Source organism: Mercenaria mercenaria, chromosome 14 (assembly GCF_021730395.1).
Source record: "Mercenaria mercenaria strain notata chromosome 14, MADL_Memer_1, whole genome shotgun sequence".
In the NCBI taxonomy this organism is placed as follows: Eukaryota; Metazoa; Mollusca; class Bivalvia; order Venerida; family Veneridae; genus Mercenaria; species Mercenaria mercenaria.
Genome location: NC_069374.1, coordinates 52,334,993 through 52,347,400, shown reverse-complemented (window position 1 = coordinate 52,347,400; position 12,408 = coordinate 52,334,993). Strand labels below are relative to the sequence as shown.

Genomic DNA, 12,408 nt, shown 5'->3' with positions numbered 1-12,408 from the left:
GCTTCTGTGCATGAGAAGTGGTTTAGTTACATATGTGCAACGTGATATTGCAATCCCTTGAAGGATGGTCATGTTCCACAGTGCACACAAAACACGCCTTGCTAACATCTGACTTCTAGGCAAGACCTTGACCTTTGAGCTAGGACATACTGTCTTATTGTGGTGAATGTTTGTATTGCGAATGTTTTTGTCATTTATTTGAAAACCAGTCTTTAATTGTGAACCTTGACCTTTACCATAGAGGTCTTGGTCATGCTCATGACACGTCAATTTGTTGTGGGAAACATTTGTGCAAAATAATATCAAAATCCTTGATAGATGTCAAAGTTAAAGGGCATACACGAAATTGACCCTGCAAAATACCTAAAATATTTGACCTCTTTGTTTGACCTTGACCTGTCTGGATCTTGAACATAACACATTGGCTTGATATGGGGAACACTTTGTACCAAGTGATATTAAAATCACTTGATTAATGGCATAATTTGGGGAGCGGTCACGAAAATATGGACAGACTTGTTGAATGACGGACTGGCAACTGACGGACAGAAAAGTGCAACACACGAAATCGGCCTTCGAACCAATAGAGGGCAAATAAGCAAACACCTATTCTTTGTTTTAAATTTATAAAATATTATTCATTTTAACAATTTTTTATGGCCAAATGGCCAGAAAAAACATGAGACTGTTTAGCCACAAAGGCTTGCCATTTGCTTCGATGCGATGAATTGAGCATTGTCGTACTTCAGGTCGTAAGTGATGCGTTAATTAATCACTTTTAAAAAGCGTTAAAAGAGCGTTACAGCGTCATGTTAAGCAGAATCTTATTTAATTCACGGAAAGTTCGATTTGAACGTCTTTCAAGTTATTATTGTGTATATCAAGGCATTTTGTACAAATGTTAAGAAATAAATACATGACGATTAGCAGTGTGTATTAAGTTCTGAAGAATGTTTTTTTTTTATTTTGGATATCCGTTTAAAGGGGTTTAAGTTAATTCTTGTTCCACTGGTCCATATTCATCATAGGTTGTTCTCCTAGTGTTCAGGTGCTTCTTAACGTATCCGTGATTATATAAAAAAGAATCTAAAATTGCTGAAACGCTGTCTTTTTTCCCGCAAATTTGTTGTGCAGTGTTAATTTTCTCTTTGCGCTGCGCTGTTGCAGACATTCATAAAATGGACAAAAATTGAGGTACTCAACGCTAGTTTTTACACTATGCACTAAATAATACCATTTAGATTTTTAGAGTCCAGCACGTTGGAGAATTTGTTCTCGCTAATATTTTATGTTACTAATTATAACAATTTTCTTCTTTGTTGAAATCCGCTCGCTGCGCAAATTGATGTTTTCGCAAACAATAAGTTTAACACTCCATTAGTATAATTAATACGGATGGAAATCTCCAATGTCTTGAATTTTATCTTTTTTTCATTCTTCCAAGCTCATATCCATTTAGAATCAATATAATAAACTGATATTGGGATCAACCATATTTTCTACGTTCTACAGTTCATTTAGTCGCGAGCGTTGTGTACAGTTACCATAGATTTCACGTGATGCTGATATTTGTCGTCTGGTGCAAAGTTGGCGGGATACTGAACTTTTGAAACAAAAATAAACAAGTTTATTTTGTGAAACTTTTTGAAAACTGATACGCTGGAAAGGTGTGGGACTACTTTTAAGTACAAACTTCAAATAAAATCTCTAATTTCGTATAGATCTTAATTTTCTAACGAATATATCGTCTGAATAAGGATTAGTGCTTTTAAAAATAAGGATCGTCGATTTCAGAATTTATCTATAATGGTTAAATTTGCTGACTTATCTATTAATAGTGAAGGATACTCAGTGATAACAAAAGTTGTTTTTTAATTCTTGATTTTATTTACTCAAGTTTTAATCTACTGATGTGCGGATCTGATCGTCGGAAAAAATCAAGGAGGGTGAGTTGGTTTGTTAACTAACTTAATAATCAGTTCATTAAGTAAATAACTGTTAAAGCTGTAGCGTCATATGTATATAATATTTAATAGCAGGTGCCTCGGTGTTTTGCAAGGGTCACCATTTTTTTTCTTCCTGAGCTTATCAATATATTTTTTCGGGTGAACTTCGTGTTTTTTTTTAGATTCTTGCTACGTCTCTGATGTACCATGTATGAGTGACACCTCTAAGCCGCAATATGTAGTTAAAAGTTCAGTGCAACAAGGTTTATAACAAACAACCGGACTGATGTCTTTTTTTTTTCACTAAGTTTTCAAGCACATTTTATCCATTTTTGTTAGCGGAAAAAAATTTAGCAGAATACCTATTTTCCGTAAAATGTATGCAATGTGTACGGGCGTAACGGGATGGGGCGGGGCAGGTAAGAGGGCGTGGGGCGGGGGAGGACAATGATAACATATTTTATAGAAAACACTGTAAAACGTGGTTCTGAAGTATAACTACGCAAAATGTCTGGCGACGCAAAAAAATAGTGCATCGAGCCTATGTATAAAGATATGGAACGCCAAAACTATTTTATGATGGCAATTGTATTTTCATTTTTAATGCATACACATATGATATATGATAAATTGTCTATATAATATAAAAGAGAATGCACGTAACATAGTTAACATTACGCATAATATAATAGTAATGTACTTGAAGTATAATAAAGTAAAATACGTATTAAGATATGTGTATCATATAAATAATTTTTTAATATAATCCCGAATGGCGTGCGGAATGAAGACTCGGAAAAAGGTGAACGTCTGTACGTGCAAAAACTGGGGTTACTGATCGAAAACCGGGTTAAAAACGTTAACATTGACCTTCAAAAATATCCATTTATTTACATTTAACATATCTTATTTACATTTTACATATCTTTCACTGGCAATTTATTAAGGTGTAAGATGGTCTCAAGTAGGAAAATTGTCATCGACAAGTCACAAGTTGAACAAACACTCACATCTCAAGAGGGACAACGTCGGAATGAGAAACGGGTGTCACAGTTTATATCTTTGTATTTATTATAGTCTGAATTATATACATAATATAGTAAAATACATATATATGTACACAAGGATTCGCAAAAACCGGGTTTTAACTTTTATCTGTACAATTTTCGGCAGTTGCCTGATCTTTTCTCACACTGCTGCAGGGGTTTATTTACAAACAAACAGCTTCTGTTTCATTTTATTTTGTCTGTCATTACAAATGTCAAAATTTTGATATTTTCATCGTTTGATAGTATCTAAAACAAATATTAAGCTAATGTTCCTGCAGTTGCTTCCCTTGTGTTGAGTCGGATGTCGTATCAATTGATAAATATTTGTAGAATGTTCATTTGTTTGACTCATTTTAAAAGTATCTCTTACGCTTTATTCCTTTTGTTTCCGTTTTATGTGTGGATACTTGATGAGTAATTTCATTACCAAGACGATTTCTTGTGAAAAAAAAAAAATACAAATAGAAGGTGTGGGCGAATCGCGTTCAGACTTGAAATGAATTAAGTGGTCCGGCATGTCGTTTGATCTCTATCTCAAAACCAAGCCAGGCAATTTCAGGAAGGCACGGTACTTCACTGACCCTTCAGTGTGGCTATGCTTGACCATATAAAGTGTAATTATTTCAAGGTGTGCACAACTCGTGGACAAAAGTTTCTCAACAACAATGTACTCGCAAGAACTTCTGCCTAAAATTTACTGATATTTATACAAAACATTTTGGGAATTAGTGCACGAAGGAAACGTAAATTTATTTAAACCTTAATTAATGAATGAGGAACGCATCGTTGGGGATGAATTTGTTAATGTCAAGACTAGCTATAGCTACAATTGAGCCGCGCCATGAGAAAACCGCACAGTGTGGTCAGGATCCATGCTATTCGCTTTCAAAGCCTATTACAATTAGAGAAACCGTAGCGAACAGCATGGATCCTGACCAGACTGCGCGGAAGCATAGGCTGGTGTGGATCAATGCTGGTCGCAAGCGCACTATGTTGGTTTTCTTATGAAGTGACTCAATTCAATAACTTTAATCGTCTTTGAGTCGATCATTTGTTTAAGTCGAAATCACGTTAATTTGCCTCGCAAATAAATTTCAAAATAAATTTTATCATAAATTGTGGATATCTGAAAGCTTTTATATGATTCGAATTAGTTTTCCAGTTATGCAGTCTAAACAGTAATTTACAATATGTTATGGAGACATATTTTGGTTAAGTTCCATTTGGCATATTTTAGCAATTAAAACTCCCAGCAGACATAACATTTTAACGTAAAGTAAAAATTATCTGGGTATAATTTTGTTTATTATAGCAAATGCAGTTATGCATAAAGAAAATTGCTATTACCGTTAACAAACTATAAAATCATAACTTACAAAGCTTTTAACGCGCAAATATTTATCTTGAAAAAACGTACAATTTTCTTGATTTATTTTATTTTCCGGTAACAGATGTATTTATTGTATGAGCAGCTGTTTCCACAGCGGTGAAAGCATTTCTATACTCGGGTCTGTTCCGGATAAATAATAAAATTCTTGGATGGTGAAAATTATATATTTCTAAAGAAACTGCTCAATAACACATATGTTACCACATATTCAATTAATTGTTTCATTCGTACATGTTTGAAGGAAATATTTCAGCATATTATGCATGCTTATGTACATATTTATGTATAATTCACAACACTGGATGATATCAATTTTAGTAGCGTTTAAGTGCGACCATGCTCAAAACCCAGAGCTAGGATATTTTGTTTATATGCGTTGAACCTGCTTTAGCGGCCTCTTTATTAAGCAGCCACTTGTTTTGAAGAACGAGTAAGCTAACTTTCAAATTTAATTAAATTTTGACTTGTCTTAAGCAACAACCTCCCTTAATTAGTCAAAATATGGCATTCCCTCTGCTGGCTTCTTAATTCAGGTTTGATTGTATCATGTTGTTCATCTAGATAATGCTCATACACGGAGTGCCATGTAATGTATTAATATGTCATTCATCATCATTTAATCCAAAAAATCAAGTCAACATTTATCAAAATTATCGGTATGTTCATTTAGGTAATTAAACGAGATCCGCCGCTTACATCAATTAAAGATCTAATTTGAGAGGTCTAAATATTCGATACCAGCTGGGTTTCAGAGTTCTTTCCGTACATTTAGTTATAAAACATTTGCTGAATAAATTCGACTACACCTCTTCATGAATTCATGTGGAAGTTGGTCATATATAATTTCATATTACAAGAAACAGTTTGCATCTTTTGTTAATCGATTCATTGGTTTCCTTTTTATTCATATTTGACAGTACTTTAAACTTGACATAGGAATTAACACAAACCAAATAATATTACGGTTATATATTAAAATATTTTGGCAGTGGATTTAATATACAAAAAAGAATTTGACCACGTGATATATTTGTTTGTCAAAATTTTGCTCCGATTTATTTTTACACTTCAAAGTTTGGTTACAAGGCGGAATGTCATAATGTTTGACATTTAGCAAACATTTAATCAATTTTTCTATCGCACAGCTTTATCAGAAGTTTTGCTATGCGACATCTTTCTTTGTTAAAAGGTTGAACTTTTATGTTGTACCTTAAAATTTATACCGCTTTTAAGAGTTTTCTAAAGTTATTTTGAAACGCTCAAATAATTTTGATGTCGGTTGAAAATGACACTATTCTGTAAATGAGGTTTTAACAATAGGCTACAATATATGACGCTACATTGTGTAATGTATATTTAAGGTTTTACTGTGCAAATATATATATAAATATATATATATATAAGAATATTGGGATAAAAATGACCACGGAGTCTACAGTTGAGGTAAGAATTTATTTTTAACATTAATTAGAAGCGCTAGAAATTCTGATTTTTGCCACAATCATGTTGTTTATTCGTATAACAGTCGTATAAACTTTAATTAAGTGCATTTCAGTGTTAGGTGTTATAGCTTGTTAGAGAGTAAGTGGTCAAAGTACATAATTTTGAATTTTGATAGAAGTCGTCATGTGACATTGCATATTTTATATAAGAAAAAAAAACACATATGTTCTAGTGTTTTAAACACCCAGACCATCCTGAGTACTAAGCCATGTTGTCACTTGTCCTGAACAGTATTACTAGTTCAGACATTATTTATTTCAATATACATGAGTCATTACAACAATAAAATTTATCACCAGGACTCTCCTGTAAATCTCTCTCTCCTGTGAAAACGAGAAAGCATGATATAGTAACAACACACAACAATTTTTTTTACACAAATTATGTATATCAAATAACTTAAAACAGGTACTGGAGTATGAATATGATAAGTTTTAAGTCTTATTCAGTCTAAAAGAATGGCAAAGTGGCCTTTTTCTGGGAGTATAACGAACTAGAATTACTTCTCTTTCAGCAAGAAATGAAATATTTTTAAAATGATAATTTTAATCAATACAATAGCGGACAAGACGGTATTTAATAGCCGGGAGTAGGAGGGAAGAAGGGGAGAACCATTCTTTGATGGTTCGAAAAAGTAAAGTGTTGTTGTAAGAAGTACTGACTGTAATGTCGAAAAAAACTGAACTTTCACATGCGACGTGCTGTTATCGACTCTTTGTTTTAAAATATGTAAATTTGTAAATATCTCTGAAATAGGATACGGCCTTGATTGATACTTCGACCTGACCAGCCAGCCCTTCATTGGTATGCAAAATCAAAACATTTAAAGTTAAGACGTTTTAATTAAAAATAAAGAAATAGAATCTGATTGTTTCTACATTTTGTAGTTAAATCACACACTTGATGAATCAGTTTGTAAAGGAATGCTTCATTTGGGTGCAACGCTTTAAAACATGTTTCTATCTCTGGTCTTTGTTTAATGGGAACCGCAATATTGTATTTACAAGACATTGTTCTTTGCATCTGTTTTAACATATAGTCAAACCTGTATACAGAGGACCACCTCCAAATAACGTGCACTCGTGTTATGTAAATGCCCTAGTTCCGTACCAGTGGAAAAAAAAGAAGATATTTTCACTGTTTGAAACAGTAAAAATATCAATATTATTTCACTGATAAATTTCAGTATTTCACTGAAGAGCATAAAATTAATGATTTGTAAGATACTTAAAACTAAGAAAACAATATAATTTTTTAAAACAAATTTGAAAAAATCTTGTCTGAAGCTGCAACATCCAGAGCTTACACATTTGACATGTCGCATTGTCTAGTGGCACTCTACCAAGGTCATTCAGATCTAGCCCTTAAGGTCTAAACCTGGCCCCTGTCCATGAGGATCGGAAGTTCTACATATACTTACATAGGACAAATTTTAAATGTCTTCCTGTCTATCTCAAGTATTTGACATAAAGCATTGCCTAGAGGTCATCTACAAGGAAATTATGTACCGTACCCGTTTGAGTCAGAGGTGAGATATATGTCCATCATGGCCTACTTTTTCATGTTCTTTTCGCGATATTTCAACGAGATGGGACTGGGAATTTCTTTATAGTGAGGTCTGGGTTTTTTTATACGCCCGAAGGGACGTATCATGTTATACCCCGGTGTCCGTCCGTCCGTTAGCAATTTCGTGTCCGCTCTGTAACTCTTGAACCTCTTGAAGGATTTCGAAGAAACTTGACACAAATGTTCACCACATAGAGACGACGTAAGAGCGCGTGTTTCGGATTGCTCGCTGCAAGACCGAGGTCACACTAAAGGGTCAAAGGTCATACTTGAACCCCAGAAACTTGACATAAATGTTCACCACATAAAGACAACGTGCAGAGTACATGCTCTGTATTGCTCGCTTCAAGGTCAAGGTCACACTTAGGGTTCAAAGGGCATACCTTCGGGCGCTTATTGCTCCGCATTGCAGTGCTCTTGTTTTGGCATAATTGGGACAGTCTGTATTGAAAGATTCAACTTTATTTTTTTATCAATGAAAAGACATGCTGTTTTTTATCCTTTATGATTAGGCCCATAATTTGAGAGGTCTGACTGTATTATTGTTGAAAGTAGGTACAAAGACGTTCGTGAAATCGGAACCAAAAAAAAAAACTTTCCCATTTTGTTTTATATTAACTTCTCTATCAAACGTGCAGAAATTAATTGCTGAAACGTAATTCTGTGTTAAAGAACGTGAGGATATGTACTTAGTTTAAACAAATTACATAAATAAAACTTCTGAAGAGGGGAGGTTTTTTTGGTAACAGTTTAAAAGAATGTTGTAATGATATCGTGAACACATGATTTAACAAATTTCTGTTTTATCATTTGTCTATTACCTTTTATCTTATGTTATTCATAAAGAAAACATACATCTATTTTAATAGGAACAATATAAGCGGAAAATAATCTTGAAAATAATTACGCTTTGATGATTCCGACAAAAAGCTGAATTAATGAAATTAAGGGAAAAACATAGGATGATAGATATGTAGGCTATTAAACTGAAGCGAAAATTTGTAATCAAACATTCCCGACGGATAAAACTCGTCGTAAAACATAAGCAGCAAATTAATGGTTATTTACTGCAAAATTATATGCACTCTTCTACGCACGATAGCGTAAATCAATTCCGGGAGTACCTATAGTTAGAAAAGGGTAGTTTTACACTTCTGGAAATCATTTCAATTAAGATAAAATTTAATGCCCCTTTTGCAAAGTATGTGTTCATAAAGATATACGAATAATCAAAGAGAAAACAGTTTTAGAATAAGAGAAAACGTGCATATTTGTAAAACCCTTCAAGACATTTAGCGTCAAAATAAGAAACCTATAAATACATCTGTATGAAGCCTTTGAAATAATTTAAATTGATAAGAAACAATATTGAAGCTATTCTAACAGTGTGAAGCCTTTAAAGTAATAGCCGGCAGGATAGGAAACAGACTTGTACCACAGAAGAAGCTTTTATCTGTTCTTATTTAAGCCGCGCCATGAGAAAACCAACATAGTGGCTTTGCGACCAGCATGGATCCAGACCAGCCTGCGCATCCGCGCAGTCTGGCCAGGATCCATGCTGTTCGCTTTTAAAGCCTATTGGAATTGGAGAAACTGTTAGCGAACAGCATGGATCCTGACCAGACTGCGCGGATGCGCAGGCTGGTCTCGATCCATACTGGTTGCAAAACCTACTATGTTGGATTTCTCATGGCACGGCTCATTTAAAGATGTACTGTGCTCCTCATCTTTGCAAAGTATGCAAAGTACTTGTTTACTTAAAGCTGCATAGTTTGCAAAGTATATGTACTAGTTGTTTATGAAAAGCTGCATTCTCAAGTAAAAGGCTAGTACGTAACAGCCATTAGTTAAGAAAAACTACCAGTTTATAAAGCCATAGTACCAATCCGTACTAATATCAACTTGCACGCAAGAGTGTTTATATACACATGAACATACACACCTGCTGGTTTATTTTGTATTTACGTAAGTAATGTGTGGTAATTGTTCATTTTTCTTTAAACATGATTTTTGGACATAATATAACTTGTTTATCTTGGTTTAGCGTCGCAACAACTGACGCGACTTTTCCACCTTTCGCTGGTGGAAAAAGACCCCAGGTACACCTGTGAGTATTGTTTAGGCACGGACTGGCACCTCGTAGATCCATCGATTTTTATGAGCCAGCTTGATGACTTCCTTACACCCCAGCTGAGGTTTCGAGCCAATATCGGTGAGTTGCAAGTGATTCGAAGTCAGCGGCCTTTCTCACTCAGCCACACAGGCCCATGTCAAACTTTGCGACATCGTATCACTTGCCTATCCCCCCACCCCTGCAACCAACCTTCTCTAACTTTTATAGTTCAAAATTCAAAAATGTCAAATATATAATAAAATTGACTAAAAGTAATAAAATATGTTTTTTTAAAACATTTTACAACAAGTAGCTATTTTGTTTCCATGGCAAATCAATAAAAATGGTGGATAAACTGTATTTTTCTAGCTAAATAATGAAGTAATTTGACCAATTTTATTTTTATCTGACAAATAGAGGAGAGGTTTTTGCATCATGTGTCTAAACCATAGGTTTTTAATTTTGCATTTAACGTGTATTCAGTTCACAAAAAAAACCCAACATTTATCAAAATTTAAAACTGAAACTACAAGTAAAGACAGGAAACTGCTGTGCCAGAAATCAAGATTTAATGCCACTGGTTTTCAAGTATTTTTTTGGCATCTAATCATGCACGTTTTGATTTAGATCGACAAGCCAAGACTGGAATCCATAAACAGCGATTTATCTTTAAACTGCTCGTATAAATCAGTTTCCTGCACTGGCCCTAAATAAAAATAATCGTCTCAAAGATATCTCTATCAATGCACATTACAAAACTGTCTCAATGAAAGATGCTTTTATATCTATAAATGCCCTGCTATCTACCCCCGTGACCTTATATATCAAACAGAAGAATGTATCTGTTTGCCAACGCAAGAATTTACACCGCCGTCATCTTAATATTCACTAGGTTGAATAAGGAATATTAACAATATTGTAGACCTTGGTTAAGTTATGCTAATCTACGATGATGTAATGGGGATTAAACTTGACACCGAGTAAGATGTCCTTACTGAGGACATACCACAGGAACTAGTATAATGCCCAATATCCATAGTGCAAGCAAAACAAAACTACTGTTAAATGCTACTTAATGTTCCTACTGGTACATGCTAGCACTGTTACATCTGTTACATGCTTCTTCTGTTATATGTTAGTATTGTTACATGTTAGTTATATCACATGTTAATACTCAAAGATATATGCTACGACTGTAACAGGATTCTATTGTTACATGCTAACAATTTCTCCTACTGTTACACGATCTCCTACTATAACAAAGCTTATATTTTTAATATCAAATCTTAATATTCACTGTCACGTTTAAACCTTTAAAGTATTAGGAAAAGAAGTACAATGGGTCAGCAGATATTTAGGTGTGCCGACTATTTAACCATTCCTGTGTCCTTGAGGACCTTCAGGATTAGCATTTCATTGGCCTCTTTATTCACAAACTTTTAATTTTGATCCTGTGACTGAAGTCCCTTAATGGTCTTGCTAAACCATGTAAGGTAATTTATTTCTATGTGTATATATATCTAACTCTTTGTATTGTACATTTTGGGTTCATTTCGGCAATTTATGGCAGTGTTTATTAAGAAGGCTTAATACCACTTTCAAACATTGAGACGATATTGTAAAGGTCTCCTTAAGTTATGACCCTAATGTAAGATTTAAATAACATTTTAATTGCGTTGGGCTTTATCTCTTTGTTAAATGCGAGAATTTTTGAATTCTTTTGTACAAGTTTCTGTTTCAGAAAACTTTTACATCCGTTTTAGTTGGATTTGCAGTAACCTGCTCAAATTCTCCAGGGTTATTTCCGCTTATACAGTCTCTTGCTGAACACTTAAAACATCAGTCATCTGCTCATACATAAATACATTGTACATGATATATTATTCTTTTTACTGCATCTTTGTCCATAGCTTTTCATAACTGCAGAAATATTATTTCTCAGCGGACGTTTTCGTACTCGCCAGATTTCTACCATCTTCTCAACTGCGGTTCAGCAAAGCAAAAACAAATCTAAATCTTCTTATATTTAATCATAGCACGTGGGCGTGCAAAAAAAAGGCGGCACGACAGAAAAAGAAACAATGAACTCCTCCATTCGCTCGTAAATACTAATCAAATTCTCTGCGTTACTGATGCGTATTTGTGAACACCATTACCAAAACGTTAAATTTGCAGATAAATTGTAACAAAAAAAAAGAATCTTGTCTAGTTTAACGGATTAACCAATACTGGTGCCATTTCACGGTGAAGTTAATGCCACGACTCTGCCGCAACTCCTACCAAAGAGTTATACAATAGCGAACTCACCACTACACCACCCTTGGATTGAGTGTCCAACACCTTACTATGCAGACTGAGTTTGATCGGTGTCAGTTACTGTTACATTCGTCGCAAAAAAAAAAATCTATTGGTGTAGTTGGTCGTATCTATCGGGTAAAAAACGGCCATTATTCAATGGTCATTGTTCAACACAGTAATTGGCACACGATGTTAAGTACACTACTGGGCTAATCACTAAGATAAATATTCATGCAAGAGCCTTCAACCAGGGTAAATATTGTTACATGTATATTTACAGGATTATAGAATACCCTACTTATACAAGTTTTGTTTGTTCAGTGACCGGTAGTGACTAATTTAAAATGGCTTCTGTTTACAATCGGTAGACCTATGTTATTCATAATGCCCGATTTTTAAAGATTACCTAGTGCCCATCTTCTACTAAAATGTTTTACTTTTATATGCTTACTTAAAATGATCGGATATGCATTTCACTTTTCAAAATATATAAACCTAATGTGTATCTAGAACTACATTCATGATTGTATGTTATGCTGGAAC

General features: G+C 34.2%; 1 protein-coding gene across 2 annotated transcripts in view; it reads left to right on the top strand.

Moving 5' to 3' along the window:
* The first annotated feature begins 1,662 nt into the window (after positions 1–1,662).
* Positions 1,663–12,408, top strand: part of LOC123527594 (uncharacterized) — an 86,765-nt gene continuing 76,019 nt past the window's right edge. The window contains exon 1 of one of the 2 annotated variants that reach the window (XM_045307175.2): positions 1,663–1,946. In XM_045307175.2, the coding sequence (XP_045163110.2) occupies positions 1,911–1,946 (36 nt within the window). In that variant the 5' untranslated portion in view covers positions 1,663–1,910. Of the gene's footprint in view, positions 1,947–5,529; positions 5,829–12,408 lie in introns of those variants that run through there. The other variant, XM_045307177.2, reaches the window with a different exon arrangement.